This window comes from Littorina saxatilis, linkage group LG4 (genome assembly GCF_037325665.1).
Source record: "Littorina saxatilis isolate snail1 linkage group LG4, US_GU_Lsax_2.0, whole genome shotgun sequence".
NCBI lineage: Eukaryota > Metazoa > Mollusca > Gastropoda > Littorinimorpha > Littorinidae > Littorina > Littorina saxatilis.
In genome coordinates, this window is record NC_090248.1 from 19,167,375 (window position 1) to 19,186,114 (window position 18,740).

At 41.5% G+C, this 18,740-nt stretch overlaps 1 protein-coding gene across 1 annotated transcript; it reads right to left on the bottom strand.

Annotated features, from left to right (window-relative positions):
- Positions 1 to 21: 21 nt before the first annotated feature.
- Positions 22 to 16,241, bottom strand: LOC138965517 (glycine receptor subunit alpha-4-like). Its single transcript, XM_070337700.1, has 8 exons — positions 16,199 to 16,241; positions 11,149 to 11,219; positions 9,540 to 9,769; positions 6,755 to 6,837; positions 5,960 to 6,097; positions 4,913 to 5,142; positions 1,730 to 1,867; positions 22 to 1,251 (listed from the first exon to the last, which is right to left on the bottom strand). The coding sequence occupies exons 1-8, from the start codon at positions 16,239 to 16,241 to the stop codon at positions 907 to 909; spliced, it is 1,278 nt and encodes a 425-aa protein (XP_070193801.1). The 3' UTR covers positions 22 to 906.
- Positions 16,242 to 18,740: the final 2,499 nt, after the last annotated feature.

Sequence of the window (18,740 nt, forward strand, 5' to 3'; positions counted from 1 at the left end):
GTGTGTGTGTGTTAGTGTGTGTGTGTGTGTATGTGTGTAGGTGTGTGTGTGAGGGTGTTTGTGTTTGAGTGTACGTGTGTGCGTACGTGGGTATTATATGTGCGTGCGTCTGTGAATGCATGTGTCCGTGCGCGGGTGTGTTTGTCGACAACCTTTGAAACCGTTTTTCATGCTATCTTTCTGGAATTAGAGTCTTCAATGAAACATTCTCAATTCACACAATCCTGCAAACGTCAACACACAGGCAGTGCTTGATACAGAAAAAAACGAACAGTCATACCAAGAACACCCAATTCCAAAGAATAAAAGCTTTCTTTCATACCTCTATTTCATCGCAAATATACAAACATGAGACGTTTTTACTACGATAACAATTAATTGTATGCATGGAAGTCGCAATATTCGTGAAGTATGATTATCATACCATTTCGGTAAGTACATGCTTGTCAATATAACGCTCCTTGGCAATGAACAAAATGCTATTAACATTTTAAACACATTCTCTTTTGCCTTTTATTTTAAAGAAAAAAGTCGCGGGAGGAGAAGGCTTCTTTCATTTATTATCACGTTATGATTTAGACAAAAGAAATTCAACTATGCAAGTAAAGAAACCCACTTGAATCAGACCTGAAATATTTTATGACATATTAAAATGATTTCCAGTATTACAAAGAGAAACTGACCTCAAATTTGTTTTTTTTACATTGAATCAAAAATGTACACACAAAATATACATCCGCACATAATCTCAAACCTTAACTTTTGGGTGTATTGGTACATGCATGCATGGGTTCGTGGTTGTGAGCGCGTCTTCGTGCGTGTGTGTGCGTTGATTGGTGCATTGATCGGCAACTAAAATCTGTTTTTTTATGGTTATTGTTGTTATGAAAGCCCAACCTATGAACATCAAGGAGCAAGCAGCAAGTAGTACACCCAGTAAATCACGTTGAAAATGATGAAACAGAAGGGGAACAAAAATCTTGAAATCTTGTCCACTCGTCTTCCGGTATCCTTCGTGTCCAGTACTGGCGGCATTGCAGCGGGAACAGTTTCTGAGGAGAGCGAATAGGAAGAGGTCCTTTGTACGTGAAGCTGAGGCTTGTATGCCCCATTGCCTGCGGAACCATTTTGGTATGGGGTAGATGAGGGAGGTTGCCGACTGTTAGTTTTTGTTTTTGGTCTGTTGTCTACTGTGGCGTTTTCTGTTTGCTCCAGTAAGCTGCTGTCACTGCCCAGGCCGCAAGACAACGACTGGAATAAAATGGCCACATGAAAAATATGTTTGAATACATTTAGTACTGTGCTGTGTGTGTGTGTGTGTGTGTGTGTGTGTGTGTGTGTGTGTGTGTGTGTGTGTGTGTGAGCGTATGTGCGTGCGTTTGTGGGTGTGTATGCGTGCTCGTGTGTATGTATGCGTGCGTGTGTGTACGTGCGTTAACTTTGTTTGTGGAATGATCGGCAACATCTATTTTTGTTTTAATGTTTAGTACAAGCAAGCAGTTTAATCAAAAACGTAGCTCACATTTGCAAAATCCGATATTTAAGGGAATTATGCTTCTTTGTCGGGTATTCTTCTTCCAGAACATAAAAGATGAACGTAAGAAAAAAATAAAACGACGACGCAAACCGCCAATATCAAGATTACTCATCTCCTCGAGCTCTATCTGAATTAACAAATCTCCTTTTTATTCCGATTTTTTTCAAACAACACAATCGTGTTTTCCAATACCTTGAAAAGGGAAGCGGACTTTGACCTTTGTCCACTCTGGGTTTTCTTGTACCTCCTGGACAGTACGGTGACCACAGCATACTCCATGTAGGCCACGAACACGAACACCAGGTTGGTGGACATCCACACATCTATAGCCTGAAAAAACAACAACATATAAACGATATAGTATTAACCCGTTCACTGCAAGAAAATATTTGTATTCAAAGGATCACCTTTATTAACCTGAATTGACAACTTACAGTGTACCCTTGATGTATAGATAAATACACCACAAACACACACTCATATATTTTTTTTTTTAAATATCAAAACAACAAGATGCCTGTGGGTGAGATAAACAACGTTGAAAAACAAAATAAATCGGTACTCACCGACACAAGGACAGCACAGACAAAGACAGAGTCAAATGTTCGTCTCCATAGGAATGAACTAAGGGGACGGGCCAGGAACGATGAATCAAGTTATAACATTGTTACATTTATATACCGGCGTCGTTCATTGTCGTCAGCGCTGAGTCAGCAAATCGCCAAAACGTATTTCACGGTGCAGAAAGGTGACTCACATGATTGCCTAAAATATTTGAAAATTGTCGAAACGTTTATATTCATTAATTTGCCAAAGAAATTAAATCCTGAAGTAACTAATGATATAGGAAAGTTTATGTCAGTATTTTATAGGTTGATTACTGTGTTTTTGGTCGATCAACATTAACGTACTGCGCTAGCTTGCAGTATATGGGACTGGGTGGCCGAGTGGTAACGCACTTGCGCTCGGAATCGAGAGGTTGCGTGTTCGACCCTGGGTCAGGCCGCTATTTTCTCCCCCCTTTCCTAACCTAGATGGTGGGTTCAAGTGCTAGTCTTTCGGATGAGACGAAAAACCGAGGTCCCTTCGTGTACACTATATTGGGGTGTGCACGTTAAAGATCCCACGATTGACAAAAGGGTCTTTCCTGGCAAAATTGTATAGGCATAGATAAAAATGTCCATCAAATACCCGTGTGACTTGGAATAAAGGCCTCGAAAGGTGAATGCTCGCCTAACAGGCTTGAGGTTTGCTGGTCGATGTGAATGCGTTATATATTGTGTGTAAAAAATGTTTGTTTGTCTGTCTGTCTGTAAAAAAAATTCCATTTCACACGGCAGAAATTAATATGTAAAGCGCGGAGAGCACAGTTACTTGTGGTTCGCGCTATATAAGCTCACCATAATAAATATATAAACATGTGTCTAACTGGTCACCACTGCTACCGAGGACGCAAAGTCTGAAGGACGTTTAATGATGGGCGGAATGCCTGTAAAACGGTCTTTGTACTTTGATCAACCAAGCAGCACGAACTCAACACACAGGCATGGCAGACTTTTCTTACGCATGTCGACACTGTTCTCACAATCAGACAGACACCAAGATACATTTGAAGACAGAGACACACATTCACATCAACACACATTCACAAGCACACACACGCACGCAGACAGACACATATTTGTCAGAATATTGACTTCGTCGAAGATTTCTTGACCAAAATTTTAATTAATTTGATTGAAAAATGAGGGCGTGACATTGCCGCATCAACTTTAACTAAAAGCCGGATCAAAGTCATTTATCGAAAAAACGATAAAAAACCCATCTGGCGATATTATCCCCAGGAACTCTGATATAAAGTTTCATGAAGATCAGTCCAGTAATTTTCTCTGAATCACTTTACACACACACACACACACAAACACACACACACACACACACACACACACACACACGCATACACACAAACATCATATACACCACATCCTCGTCTCGATTCCCAGTCTACGTTAATACATTTAGTCAAAACTTGACTAAATGTTAAAATCATATAAACGTATTTTCTATGTCCTTTCCGATCTTTTGAGATGCAAGGCTAAGGTTCAATCTTTAAGTTCTCACAGAAGTGCATGCAACTAGAAGCAACCTACCACCATTACATCCAGTCGAAGCGCGGTGATACATTTGCCCATTGGGATCTCCCCCAAAAGCTAATGTTACTAAAAATAGAATGAGTAGTTCTGGGAAATTGTTCAGAGGTACTCCACAATTATGCAACCCTTTGATAAATTCGCTCTTCTATACATCACTCAAAAAAATATTGTAAATGAATAAAATACAAGAATAACTAGATGAGAAAATCAAATTGCAAAATATTGTTGACTGCGAAGAGATTCGAACTCGTGACCCCCCGAACTAACAACTTTGCTTTTAGGTGCATCACCTGAGCTAACCGGGCACATTGTGTCAAATGTTACAAAAATAGTAATTTTCTCACATGGATTCTAGAGCAAGTGTCGGTATCGGCTCGTTGGTTTCCGAGTTTCTCCATCCGTAATCGTGTACTGTACGTTCTGTCGATCTCGCTGTTCGAAGCAAGTTAAGTTGATTTCTGATCTTATGCTTCGGTTCACTTGGTATTAGCTCAGAAAGCAAACTCAAGTAGTATGCATTTTAAGTGTGACCGACATTATGTTGCTAGTTCAGCTCCGAAATGCATGGACCAATCGCCGAAAGGCGCTGACGTCATTTCATGAAAGGATTTCCCTACCCAGAATTCCATTTCTTTGTTTTTTAGATTTGGAAGATTTAGTTCGGGACAACGACGCTCTGTGGGCGGTTCATTATAGAAAGGGAGGCAAGCGGTTAAAACGGGCGTCGACAGAGCCAATGAAGGGGGATACTTACTTCAATCCATCAATCAATATGAGGCTTATATCGCGCGTATTCCGTGGGTACAGTTCTAAGCGCAGTGAATGTTTTTTGATTTTTTTTAATCAATTTATATCGCGCACAAATTCAAGGCGCAGGGATTTATTTATGCCGTGTGAGATGGATTTTTTTTTTACACAATACATCACGCATTCACATCGGCCAGCAGATCTCAGCCATTTCGGCGCATATCCTACTTTTCACGGCCTATTATTCCAAGTCACACGGGTATTTTGGTGGACATTTTTATCTATGCCTATACAATTTTGCCAGGAAAGACCCTTTTGTCAATCGTGGGATCTTTAACGTGCACACCCCAATGTCGTGTACACGAAGGGACCTCGGTTTTTCGTCTCATCCGAAAGACTAGATCATTTACCTGTGGCACTCAAGCATTCACAACTGTTGAAGCGTTGCCGCGTCTATAAACAAACATTTCCATACCTTGATGTACGGGACTTTGGGCAGCTGCGCCCTTGACCCTGAGATCTGCGTGGTGATGGTGAGCACGGTGAGCAGACCCACAGAGATCCTGGCGGGCACGGCCTCGTGGTCAATCCAGAACGACGCCCAGGACAGCACCACGATCAGGATGGTAGGGATGTAGGTCTCCGTGATGTAGTAACCGATCTCTCGGCTCAGTTCCACTGTTGCTCTCAGGCAAGGGAATGATCCTAGAAGATCAGAGTCATAATCATGTGTTTTAGGTTTTCTTTGTTAAAATGATATCGATCTGACTTTTTTTTTTTTAGGGGGGGGGGGGGGGGGGCGAATAAGACAAATCTGAGGAATCTGGGGATTCCTCGGTACAATGTACCTTCATCTAGACGCACATGAACCGATTTGCTCGAAAACGCACCAAAATTAGGTTATTGATTTAGTCACTGTGAGTGAATGCTCCTCAGAGCGCTGCTTCCCTCCGGTGTTGGAAACAAAACGTAGTCCACAAGCGCCGCAAGGCGGCCAGGCGGTTAACACCAATTATGACGCGGTGGACTAGTGACACCATCATGGGACAGAATTCAGCGGAAGTAACCCAACCCAACCATCAAAAGAGTGCCCTTTCTTTGCCTATGTTGCGACATTTACTGAAGCTATCAAAACACGTTTTCAAAGTAAAGACAGCCCTTCTGCGCGGTAACGCAGAACTAGATAACGTTTTGAAAGAGATTAAGATTTTAAGCAAGACTTAAAGCGCCGAGCTTTAGGGAAACTTCTACATTTTACTGATACGCCTATCATGTGAATAGTGTTTAGAGTCCGCCGAGATCAAAACAGAGAATGAGATCTATGCTGAATCGGTCTCACATGACCCCCTAAGTTCTCGAGACAAGTAAATAAATAAATACATAAATAGATAAATAAATGTACAAAAAAGGAATAAATAAATAAATAAATATACAAATCTGAACCTTTCTCGTGATTTTATATGGATTGTCATATTTTCATTTCTCCCCACTCTTTGTGGAGGCCCTCTCTGTGCTTGCATACCTGTGGCGTACATGGTGACACAGTCCTCCACGGTTGTCTGGACGATGGTGAACTCGGGAATGAATGCTGTGGGCAACAGATCTGTGGCAGACCTCGACGAGGACCACTTCAACTCCAGGTCTTTTGTGTTGTAAGAATCTGTTAGAATTATTCAAATAAATCACGTCAGGGTGGATAGATAAAGTACAGATCAGATCAGATGCACTTTTTTTTTAAATACAACACGACACATCACAACGCAGTACAGCAAAACACAATGCAATACAATACCGTTTAATACAATACAATACAATGCCATACCATACCATACCATAACATACCATACCATACCATACCATGCAATACAATACAATACAATACAAGACAAGACAAGACAAGACAAGACAAGACAAGACAAGACAAGACAAGACAAGACAAGGCAAGGCAAGGCAATGCAATGCAATACAACACAATACAATTTAATACAATTTTTTTCTTCTTCTGATTATGGGTGCTCAAAAGGCAAGTTTCTGTTGAATTCTATCATGCTTATGGCAATTCATTTGTCAAAACAAAAAAGACAGACATACAAACGGAAAGACAAACACAGACGTGTAAAAAAAGGACAGAAAAAAGAGAAACATGCAGAAAAAAACAGATGGACAGAAGCCTATCTTTTTTAAGTACTTGACGCACTTTCAATATTACTATAGGGGTTAAAGAAAACACATGAGACAGATAAACAGAAAGAGAAGGAGACAGACAAAATGACAGCCAGAAATGCAGACAAACATAAAGCTACAAACGTCTACTCACAGCTTTCAATAGTCATATCACATGCCTGCTGGTCGTGTGGGAATTTTTGCAAATTCATGGCACAGTTCAGAGTCACGGTCAACCTGCAACAAGAAACATATCACAATGCTTGATGTCTTTATTTCTACCAATCCTTTTATCCTTTTCACTTTCGTTACTGTTTATTCCATTGCTGGTTTTTGTGTTTTGTTTTGTTTGCTTAACGCCCAGTCCACCACGAAGGGTGATATCAGGGCGGTGCTGCTTTGACATTTGCCACACACAAGATAGAAGTCGCAGCACAGGCTTCATGTCTCACCCAGTCACATTATTCTGACACCGGACCAACCAGTCCTAGCACTAACCCCATAATGCCAGACGCCAGGCGGAGCAGCCACTAGATTGCCAATTTTAAAGTCTTAGGTATGACCCGGCCGGGGTTCGAACCCACGACCTCCCGCTCACTGGGCGGACGCCTTACCACTAGGCCACCGTCCATCGCTGGGTCGCTACCTCCCAGTGGACAGCTAGCAGCAACAAGAGTCGCGCCATTAAGGTGTGTGTATATTTAGACACAAATCAACATAGACACATTCTGGCTATAACTCTGTGGCTATAACTCTGTGGCTATAATTCTGTGGCTATAACTCTGTGGCTATAACTCTGTCGGGTTTCTATGGGTTGGGGAAGAGTGAACATTCTTGCTTTTAATGAAGCCAACTTTCCCACGTGACATTATCGGCCAGTCACGTGCTCCTTGTGTGGAGACAATTTCCTCGCTTGTGACTGGCCTATAAATAGAATGTCACGCTGGAAAGTTGCATCGTCAAAGCCAAAGTATTCACTCTGATACAACAGACACTAACCCGACACAGTTATTTCCGAACATCGTCTTTTCTGGCAGAATGAACTAGGTCATTAATGTGCCACGACGGTGACATGGGTGTGTGCTGGAGCTATGCCCTCTTTTAAATCGTTGCCCCTTTTCCTTACTCTTTAAGAGAAACAAGAGGATGTGTGTGTGTGTGTGTGTGTGTGTGTGTGTGTGTGTGTGTGTGTGTGTACCCACGTTTCCACAGGTTTGGTTGCCTAAATCACCATAAGGCAATCATCCACACGTGGATGGCAACCTAAACTCTGGATGGCAACCTAATTGTGTGGATGGTCGCTTCATTTAACACCGTTAAATTGACTTTTTTGACGGAAAGAATGTCATAACAATGTTCAAAATGACATTCTTTCCGTCCTCTATAGGCGACGAAATAGGTCAAATTTTGTGCATTTTTTAGTGCAAAATTCTTCGATGCCGGAGCGAGTACTGCACCCAGTGCTGTTGTAGTGCAAGTGCACTAGAAAGGCACTACACCCAGTGCCGCCTCTTAGGTAACCATCCACACTTTAGGTACGTGTGTGTGTGTGTGTATGTGTGTGAGTGTGTTTGTGTGTTTGTGTGAGTGTGTGTGTGTTTGTGTAAGTGTGTGTGTGTGTGTGTGTGTGTGTGTGTGTGTGTTCCAGAGAGAGAGAGAGAGAGAGAGAGAGAGAGAGAGAGAGAGAGAGAGAGAGAGAGAGAGAGAGAGAGAGAGAGAGAGAGAGAGAGAGAGAGAGAGAGAGAGAGAGAGAGAGAGAGAGTGCCGGACGGGTAATCAAACACCTCCCCTGTTCATGCCAGCTTTTGACATAACTACTGTCACCCTTTATCTCCTACAGAACATTAAAATAAACCCCCAACACGACATCCTTCAAAGATTTTATACGAATCTCTGACTGAACATCACAAGGCCACTGCTGACGGCGGTTGGGCACAGTCAGTGACGTCATTATTGCATAACTAATGTAACATCCAAACATCCAACCAAACGAACAAAACAGAAAACAAGCACATTTGATTTAACAGCACTAAACCGCTGCTGACGTTGATGTACATGAGATGATGAGGTGTTGTGACGTCACGCTTGTATCACAGATAAACAACCAACCAACCAACCAAACAAACAAACATACGAACAACACATCGCGCCACACCGCTTCTCATAAAGCTCCATTGGCTTCCCGTTGAAGCCAGGGTGGAGTACAAAATTGCATGTCTCTCTTTTAGGCACTTTCAGAACACCCTTCCCCCATACCTATCATCAGTACTGAGCATTGATGAACCCTCTCGCTCTCTCAGGTCCAGCTCTGAAAAGCTCCTCAAAGTACCAACATTTAAACTGGAAACGTACGGAAAGAAATCATTCAAGTATTAAGCCCCTTCTGTTTGAAATTCACTGCCCGCTGACCTCCGGCCGCAGTTGCTCTTCCCTGTCACAGTTCAAAACAAAACTAAAAACACACCTTTTCCGCAAACATTTACCATAACATACTCTTTCAAGCCTGGTCCGTTTCTGATGCTCATTTTTGCACCATGTACTGTACATAGTTTTTCACGTATGTGTGTTGCGCGCGCGCGCGCGTGAATGCGTATGTTTGTGATCATGTATTATTGTGCAATGTGTATTTCATAGTGCGTGTATGTGTGTCCGCGCGTGTGATAATGTTTTACAGTGCATTGTGTTATTCATTGATATGTGTGTGAGTGCACTTGAAATAATGTTGTGTTGTTGTATTTTTCCAATGATTGTACAGCGCTTTGAGTTGGGTTAAACCCCTGGATACATGCGCTTTATAAATACAATGCATTATCATTATTATTTAAATACACAAACAAACAAACAAACAAACAAATAAAGAAGAAAAGAAAAGACACACCAAATTAACTAACACACAAACAGAACATCCTTCAATGAAATGTACATAATTATATACCCACCTCTGACTGAACAGCACACGGCCACTGGTGATGTTGATATACATGAGGTGATTAGGCACGGTGACGTCATGCTTGCGGTCAATCTTGCTGTTGGAGAAATAGGTGTCCGGTAGCCAAAGCCTGTTGATGTGGTCACCGCCTAGCTGGACTCTGTTCTCTGGGTCAGCGGTCAGCAAAATCAAACGAGGGTCTGTCCACTCTTGGCGAAAGTAGAATGACGCTGTCCAGGTCTAAACATATAAAGAGAATGTACGAGTATGTGTAGAGGGTGATGTTTAACTGTGTTTTTTTAATGGTTGATTTGGTTGTGTGTGTGTGTGTGTGTGTGTGTGTGTGTGTGTGTGTGTGTGTGTGTGTGTGTGTGTGTGTGTGTCTGTGTCTCTCTCTCTCTCTCTTTGTCTTTCCCCATCCCTCGATGTCTGTGTATATATCTGTCTGTCTGTGTGTGTGTCTGTTTGTTTGTCTGTTTCTCATCGTTTCTCTCTCCTTTCTAACTTCTCTCTCCTCTGTCTGTCTGTTTGTCTGTCTGTCTGTCTGTCTGTCTGTCTGTCCGTTCTCTCTCTCTCTCTCTCTCTCTCTCTCTCTTTCTCTCTCTCTCTTTGTATGGGGAGATTCTTTGTTCTTCGTTTCATGTGTGTATTATAGTAGGGACTAGCTGTGAGAAAGGACCAAATGGACCTAATGCTATCATCCCTCGGTAATAAAGTTTTCGAGGTCGAGTTCTCTCTCTCTCTCTCTCTCTCTCTCTCTCTCTCTCTCTCTCTCTCTCTCTCTCTCTCTCTCTCTCTCTCTCTCTTTCTCTTTCTCTCTCTTCCGTTCTCTCCCAGCCCCTCTTCTCTTTCGCTTTGCTGCCATCTTTTCCAATCTGTTTCCAGTCTATCTTACGTTAGTTCGAGTTAATGACAAAACCAAAGAACCCAAATAAAACATTCAACACACATATGGCTTAACTGCATTTGATTGAAGCCAATTCAAAGACAATTCACGCTAGCGAGTCACATGATCAAAGAGTTACTGTCGTTGGGCCACATCCGCTACTGCGCATGAGCGGAAATTACAGGCAACTCAATTCCTTGGCCTTTGAGATCGATTTTCTTCGTTTCCGCAACAAACAACAATTATCTGGCTTTGTTGTGGTTAATGGAGCTTCCTTTCCTGTTAATGTCTTTGTGTTTTATTTATCGTTGGTTGTATTATGCCTACTTTGTTTGTCGGATTCTCTTTGTGTGTGTGTTTGTTGAGGTTGATATTTAATTGTTTTTAACGTTTATATAAAAACAACACAATAGAGACAACACCAAAGAAACAGCCAATCAATCAATAAAGTAAGGCATCACTTTGCCCTTTGTCAGAACTCATTTGAAGTTGAATGTTTGACTCTTGATGAGCACACTGATTTCTAGACTGTGTAAAAACAAAAAGACATCCACAGACACAGACAGACAGACAAGACAGACAGACAGACAGACAGACAGACAGACAGACAGACAGACAGACAGACAGACAGACAGACAACACCACCACCACTACCAACACCATCACCACCCACTATCTCCCCCCACCACACACACACACACACATTCAAATACTCTTCAACATTACAAATTACCATATCCATGTCGTTGACTGGTCCCACGGAAATCATGACAGTGTCAACCTCCACCACCACCGCTCCACCAGCTGAAAAGAATAAACATTCCAAAATCATGCAAATGTCTTTCTATTGTGTTGGGCAGGGCTGTTGAGTGTGATACCGCTCATATTATGATACCGCTATATCCGTGTTCCTGCATGGTGGGTCTTTCCGTCTCTGTTTTTCTCTGTCCGTCAGTCTGGTCGTTCTGTCTCTTGTACGTCTGTCTTTGTCTCTCTGGATCCCCGTCTCTGTTTTTCTCTGTCCGTCAGTCTGGTCGCTCTGTCTCTTTTACATCTGTCTTTGTCTCTCTGGATCCCCGTCTCTGTTTTTCTCTGTCCGTCAGTCTGGTCGCTCTGTCTCTTTTACATCTGTCTTTGTCTCTCTGGATCCCTGTCTCTGTTTTTCTCTGTCCGTCAGTCTGGTCGTTCTGTCTCTTTTACATCTGTCTTTGTCTCTCTGGATCCCCGTCTCTGTTTTTCTCTGTCCGTCAGTCTGGTCGCTCTGTCTCTTTTACATCTGTCTTTGTCTCTCTGGATCCCTGTCTCTGTTTTTCTCTGTCCGTCAGTCTGGTCGTTCTGTCTCTTGTACGTCTGTCTTTGTCTCTCTGGATCCCCGTCTCTGTTTTTCTCTGTCCATCAGTCTGGTCGTTCTGTCTCTTGTACGTCTGTCTTTGTCTCTCTGGATCCCTGTCTCTGTTTTTCTCTGTCCGTCAGTCTGGTCATTCTGTCTCTTTTACATCTGTCTTTGTCTCTCTGGATCCCTGTCTCTGTTTTTCTCTGTCCGTCAGTCTGGTCGTTCTGTCTCTTTTACATCTGTCTTTGTCTCTCTGGATCCCTGTCTCTGTTTTTCTCTGTCCGTCAGTCTGGTCGTTCTGTCTCTTTTACATCTGTCTTTGTCTCTCTGGATCCCTGTCTCTGTTTTTCTCTGTCCGTCAGTCTGGTCGCTCTGTCTCTTGTACGTCTGTCTTTGTCTCTCTGGATCCCCGTCTCTGTTTTTCTCTGTCCATCAGTCTGGTCGTTCTGTCTCTTGTACGTCTGTCTTTGTCTCTCTGGATCCCTGTCTCTGTTTTTCTCTGTCCGTCAGTCTGGTCGCTCTGTCTCTTGTACGTCTGTCTTTGTCTCTCTGGATCCCTGTCTCTGTTTCTGTTCGTTTTCTCTATCTGCTGTCTCTCTGTAATTGTTTGTTTTTTCTCTCACTTAATTTTTACATTAAGCGTTTTTATTTCGAAGTTTTGTTTTATTAACGTTTGATAGAATGGTCAAAACTGTTTGTAAAACAGGAAGAAATACAAATAGCCTGATAATACTACCACCATTGGTTTGTTTGTGTTTTTCGATTGGGTACGTGCGTGTGTGTATGCGCGTGTACATTTTTTTATATTTAGTCAAGTTTTGACTAAATGTTTTAACATAGAGGGGGGAATCGAGACGAGGGTCGTGGTGTATGTGTGTCTGTCTGTCTGTCTGTCTGTCTGTCTGTGTGTGTGTAGAGCGATTCAGACTAAACTACTGGACCGATCTTTATGAAATTTGACATGAGAGTTCCTGGGTATGATATCCTCAGACGTTTTTTTCATTTTTTTGATAAATGTCTTTGACGACGTCATATCCGGCTTTTCGTGAAAGTTGAGGCGGCACTGTCACGCTCTCATTTTTCAACCAAATTGGTTGAAATTTTGGTCAAGTAATCTCCGACAAAGCCCGGACTTCGGTATTGCATTTCAGCTTTGTGGCTTAAAAATTAATTAATGACTTTGGTCATTAAAAATCTGAAAATTGTAAAAAAATTATTTTATTTATAAAACGATCCAAATTTACGTTCATCTTATTCTCCATCATTTTCTGATTACAAAAACATATAAATATGTTATATTTGGATTAAAAACAAGCTCTGAAAATTAAAAATATAAAAATTATGATCAAAATTAAATTGTCCAAATCAATTTAAAAACACTTTCATCTTATTCCTTGTCGGTTCCTGATTCCAAAAACATATAGATATGATATGTTTGGATTGAAAACACGCTCAGAAAGTTAAAACGAAGAGAGGTACAGAAAAGCGTGCTATATGCAGCACAGCGCAACTACTACCCCGCTCTTCTTGTCAATTTCACTGCCTTTGCCATGAGCGGTGGACTGACGATGCTACGAGTATACGGTCTTGCTGCGTTGCATTGCGTTCAGTTTCATTCTGTGAGTTCGACAGCTACTTGACTAAATGTTGTATTTTCGCCTTGCGCGACTTGTTTTTATTGAGGTTTTCCCATTTCTACCTTTTGTTTTATCCCAGCGAAGCTGGAGGTATCCCGTGAACGCTATACTGTAATCGACTTGAGAAATGTGCATACCGAATAATACATAATAAAGAAGGATTCTTTGTGCCCGGCTACGTGCTACAGGTGGAGATGGAAGTTCACCAAAAATTGGGACCATACTAACAAAAATACGGTGGGTGCAATAGTCGCCCCCATTTTTTCAGCAAACGCCACCCAAGGCCGTTTTGGACGGGTAGAAATTCCGTAGTTTCCAAGTCTATGGATAAAGCTCGCGTAAGAAGAATACGTCACGGTCGAAAGTCTTTGATGTCAATTAATGCATCATGACGTCATGCCTCCCTGAAGTCTTTCTCTCTCGCGCAGTGTGTGTGTTTGTGTTCATTTTGTGCACATGTGTTAGTGTTACTGTTTGTGTGTGTGTGTGTGCCAGTGTGTGTGTGTGTGTGTGCGCACGCGTGCATGAGTCTGTACTCGTATGTGTGTGGTGTGTGTGTGTGTATTTGTGTGTGTGTGTGTGTGTGTGTGTGTGTGTGTGTGTGTGTGTGTGTGTGTGTGTGCGCACGCGTGCATGAGTCTGTACTCGTGTGTGTGTACATTTGTGTGTGGGTATAAGTGTATGTGTGTGCGTGTATGTGTGTTTGTTTGTAAAGGTGTGTATGTCCGTCTGTCCACATGTGCGTATGGGTGTGTGTTTTGTGTGTATGAAGTTTTTTGTGAGAGTGAGTGAGTGCGTGTTAGTGAGTGTGTGTATGTGTGTGTGTGTGACTTGGGGTGTGTGTGTGTGTGTGTGGGTGTGTGTGTGGGTGTGTGTGTGTTTGAGAGAGAGAGTGTGTGTGTGTGTGTGTGTGTGTGAATGCATGAGTTTGTGTGTATGTTTGTGTGTGTATGAGTGTGTATATGTGTTTGTTTGTAAAGGTGTGTGTGTCCGACTGTCTATGTGCGTATTTGTTTGTGCGTATGTACAGTGTGTGTGTGTGTGTGTGTGGGTGTGTGTCTGTTTGTATAAGATAGAAAGAGAGAGAGAGAGTGGGTGGGTGTGTGCGTGTGCGTACGTGTATGTGTGTGTGTATGTGTGTTTGTTTGTAAAGGTGTTTATGTCCGTCTGTCTATATGTGCGTATGGGGGTGTGTTTTGTGTGTATGAAGTGTGTGTGAGAGAGTGAGTGAGTGCGTGTGAGTGAGTGTGTATGTGTGTACGTGTGTGTCTTGGGGGGTGTGTGTGTGTGTGCGTGTGTGTGTGTGTGTGTGTGTGTGTGTGTGTGTGTTCGTGTGTGTGTGTGTGTTTGAGAGAGAGAAAGAGAGAGTAAGAGAGAGGTTTGTCTTTCGCTGGGGTATGCAGTGCCTTGGCGTTGCACATCTACTTAATTGATAATTATTTGTTAAGTACGGGCTGGCTGTTTAGCCCAGGCATCTTAGCCACTTTAGTGAAGGGAACGTTGAAGTGACAATGACTAGGTTTAAAATGTCCCTTATCAGAAAGTTCAACCTCAGTCCTTTGATGTTTATTGAACACATTTTCATATAAAGTTGGCGCTTCATACGGAAAAATGGCTTTGAAATTGACCCTAATCCTTCTTTGGGCTCTGTAAATGTCGTTTGGGGCTATGGTTGTAAAATGGTATCTACTGGTCACCCCAATGTATAAACTGAAAACTCTTTCTGCACCAGAACACGCAGAAAGGATTGTATCTGCCTGATGTCTGATGCTTTTCAAAATCCCCAACCACTAACACCTTCAAAACGGACTTTACCTGACACTGTTGTTTTTCCCTATATAATCCTTACTATTTTTCCGAGACGTCGTCGTGTTGTGTATTTAGCTTGCCACAACCTCATACATGGTCCTAAAAGTTAAAGTTGAAGAAAATACTAAAGATAAATGAACAAGCTGACGCAGTGTCATTCGCACCGTGAATCCCCCCATGGGAACATACTAAAGTCTGGTTCCAAATAGGCTCAATTTCCTTCTATTTCTTTGTATTTCTCCCTCGTAGGGGTGGGGGTGTTCAAACCAAAGGCACCTTTAAACCAAAACTCATATCACACATCTTACAATACTAAGACACTCAGCAGTGAAAGGGTGTCTGCTGGTAAAAAATTCCAAACAATCCTAAAAGTACTTCACTACTAAACGTGCTTTTAAAAAGAGCCGTTATTTTTCCCTCTATAATCAGTATTGTGTTTTCTGCGAACATGTAGTCTATTCAGATGGTTGTCATGTGCACATGAGTTGCTAAAGCGTTTTCAGTTGGGCATATGTCGAAAAGCAAAGAATTAGCCCTTTGAAAACCATCAGAACTGTCACACAAAAATAACATTTACCTATCTCACCAACTGACCAAACATAGGGCTTTTCCTTATGTATTATGTATTGTCGTGTTTTTTGTAGCATACTTGTGAAAACAGCCACCACTGTTGTAAATGATACTTTAAAGAGCATTATTTCATTTTTACAGTTGAAGGACAACCTGGACTGCCGTATATTACAGCTGTTTTACAATCAGCCAAAATTTTCTTAACAAACGTATGTTTAAGAACAACTCCCATAGTGAAATTGAAGGAAAACAAAGTGAAAACCCCCCTGCCATAGAGGAGCTAAAGAATCAACAATAAACGACTGCATGGATAGCTTGATGCACGAATGCATTGCGGACATGTTTGTCTCCAACCAAGAGAAAGTTCCAAAAAATCCCTTTTGTGCTTCTTATTATACAGTGACGTCAAAGACAGCCTTTTCTGCTGTTCATACATTCAGGGATTATGTCTACACTAAACGACGTAGTTGTAGCCATACTGCCATCCAGATTTATTTTTTCCTTGCGAGCAGTCACAGGGTGTTTGTGCTGTCTGCCAACCGTCAGACGACCCCGCCCAAGTCTGTTAAGGGACCGTTTGACCGTTATAGAACGCGTCTTTTTGATTTTTTAGCACATTTGGAAACGGTTGATTTTTATCCCTACCATTGTTTCCAAACATTATATAGGAATGTTTTGTGAACAACGGATAATAGCCGCTACTCGCATGTGTAGCAAAAGTGAGCGTACATACTCACCCTGGTCGTACAGCCGTTGTCCGTTGTCCGTCTTCATCTGTCTGTACAAATCATTACCTTTGGATTTTTCTCGAACGCTATGAAGTGAAGAAACACCAAATGTTGCAAAATGTTGTATGACCCCAAGAGCTCAAAAAAGATACTTGAGAACCTTGACCTTACCTTAAGGTCAAGGTCACAGGGAGAATGAATGTGGTCTAAAAACTGCAAAATTTCACATTGTGCCAGTTTTCTGGAAAACAAATTAAAAACAGCGGGCTTAGTTTTGTATGGTATACAAGAAAAAGAAAGCCTTATCTTCTGATACCATTTTGGTTGACCTCGCTTCAATGTCAAGGTCACAGGAGTCCTTCAAAGTTGGATTGTATACATGTTTTGAAGTGACCTTGACCCTGAACTATGAAAAAAATCTTTCAAACTTCATAATTGTGTGGGGCACATGTTATATACTGATATTGAGCCACATTTAGTCACATATTATCAAGGTCAAGGTCACTTTGCCCCTTATGAAATGTGACTGAAACGGGCAATTGAATCACTAAAAGTGACAATGTCTCTTTGTAGAAAGTGCCAATAAGTATGTTTATGCTTCCTATGTCTTGAATTGATAGCCTTGTGATGTGTGACCTTTGATGATCTTGACCTTGGCCAAAGGTCATGTGTAATTTGGTAGGAAAAATCTGTAAACCAGTTCTAATAGTGTACAATGTCCTTGCCAGCTTCAGTTGTTAGACCTTCACCTTCAAGGTCACCTGAAGGTCAAGGTCACTTTAAGACAAAGGTCAAGCATGAGAGTCGCATGGGCTTTGCTTTGTTAAGATTTTTTACCAAGACACATGGATTTCTTTACCCGGCTTGGTCACATTTTTCATAGGGGTCAATGTGACCTTGACCCTAACGATATGTGACCAGATGTGGCTCACTATGAAATTCTAACAAACGCCCCACTCAGTGTTTAAGTTTATAAGAGATATCGTCCATAGTAAAGTTAAAGGGGCAAGCTCACATCAAAATATGTCTACAATTCAACTTTGAAGGGCTCCTCTGACCTTGACATTGAAGCGAGGTCAACCAAAATGGTATCAGAAGATAAGGCTTTCTTTTTCTTGTATACCATACAAAACTAAGCCCGCTGTTTTTAATTATATTTAGTCAAGTTTTGACTAAATATTTTAACATCGAGGGGGAATCGAAACGAGGGTCGTGGTGTATGTGCGTGTGTGTGTGCGTGCGTGCGTGTGTGTGTGTGTGTGTGTGTAGAGCGATTCAGACTAAACTACTGGACCGATCTTTATGAAATTTGACATGAGAGTTCCTGGGTATGAAATCCCCGAACGGTTTTTTCATTTTTTTGATAAATGTCTTTGATGACGTCATATCCGGCTTTTCGTGAAAGTTGAGGCGGCACTGTCACGCCCTCATTTTTCAACCAAATTGGTTGAAATTTTGGTCAAGTAATCTTCGACGAAGCCCGGGGTTCGGTATTGCATTTCAGCTTGGTGGCTTACAAATTAATTAATGACTTTGGTCATTAAAAATCGGAAAATTTAAAAAAAAATAAAAATTTATAAAACGATCCAAATTTACGTTTATCTTATTCTCCATCATTTGCTGATTCCAAAAACATATAAATATGTTATATTCGGATTAAAAACAAGCTCTGAAAATTAAATATATAAAAATTATTATCAAAATTAAATTGTCCAAATCAATTTAAAAACACTTTCATCTTATTCCTTGTCGGTTCCTGATTCCAAAAACATATAGATATGATATGTTTGGATTAAAAACACGCTCAGAAAGTTAAAACAAAGAGAGGTACAGAAAAGCGTGCTATCCTTCTTAGCGCAACTACTACCCCGCTCTTCTTGTCAATTTCACTGCCTTTGCAGACCTGTTTACCCCTAAAACATTGCATGTGTATTTTCTGGGAGCAAAATGAGGCAAATGTGTAGTTTTGTAATTGAATGTGTAGAATTTCTCGTCGACCTTTCTTTCTTTCTTTCTTTATTTGGTGTTTAACGTCGTTTTCAACCACGAAGGTTATATTCTCGTCGACCTATCACAACAACAAGAACAATGATTGCTACTTTTTACCACATGTATTGATTGACTGACGGAAAAATGGGAATTGCAGACAGTGCAATGAGCATGATGTTTTCCTTTCCGCGAAGACAAGGCATGGGTAGTCCTGATGATATTTTGGCAGAAAGACGTCGACTTGGTTCAGCGCATTGCT

Coding starts and splice junctions, on each gene's coding strand:
- LOC138965517 (XM_070337700.1), bottom strand. CDS start 16,241: ATGGCTACAACTACGTCGTTTAGTGTAGACATAATCCCTGAAT. Junction 9,770..11,148: donor CAGTCAACGACATGGATATG/GTAATTTGTAAT, acceptor TTATATGTTTAG/ACCTGGACAGCGTCATTCTA. Junction 6,098..6,754: donor TGATATGACTATTGAAAGCT/GTGAGTAGACGT, acceptor TAATTCTAACAG/ATTCTTACAACACAAAAGAC.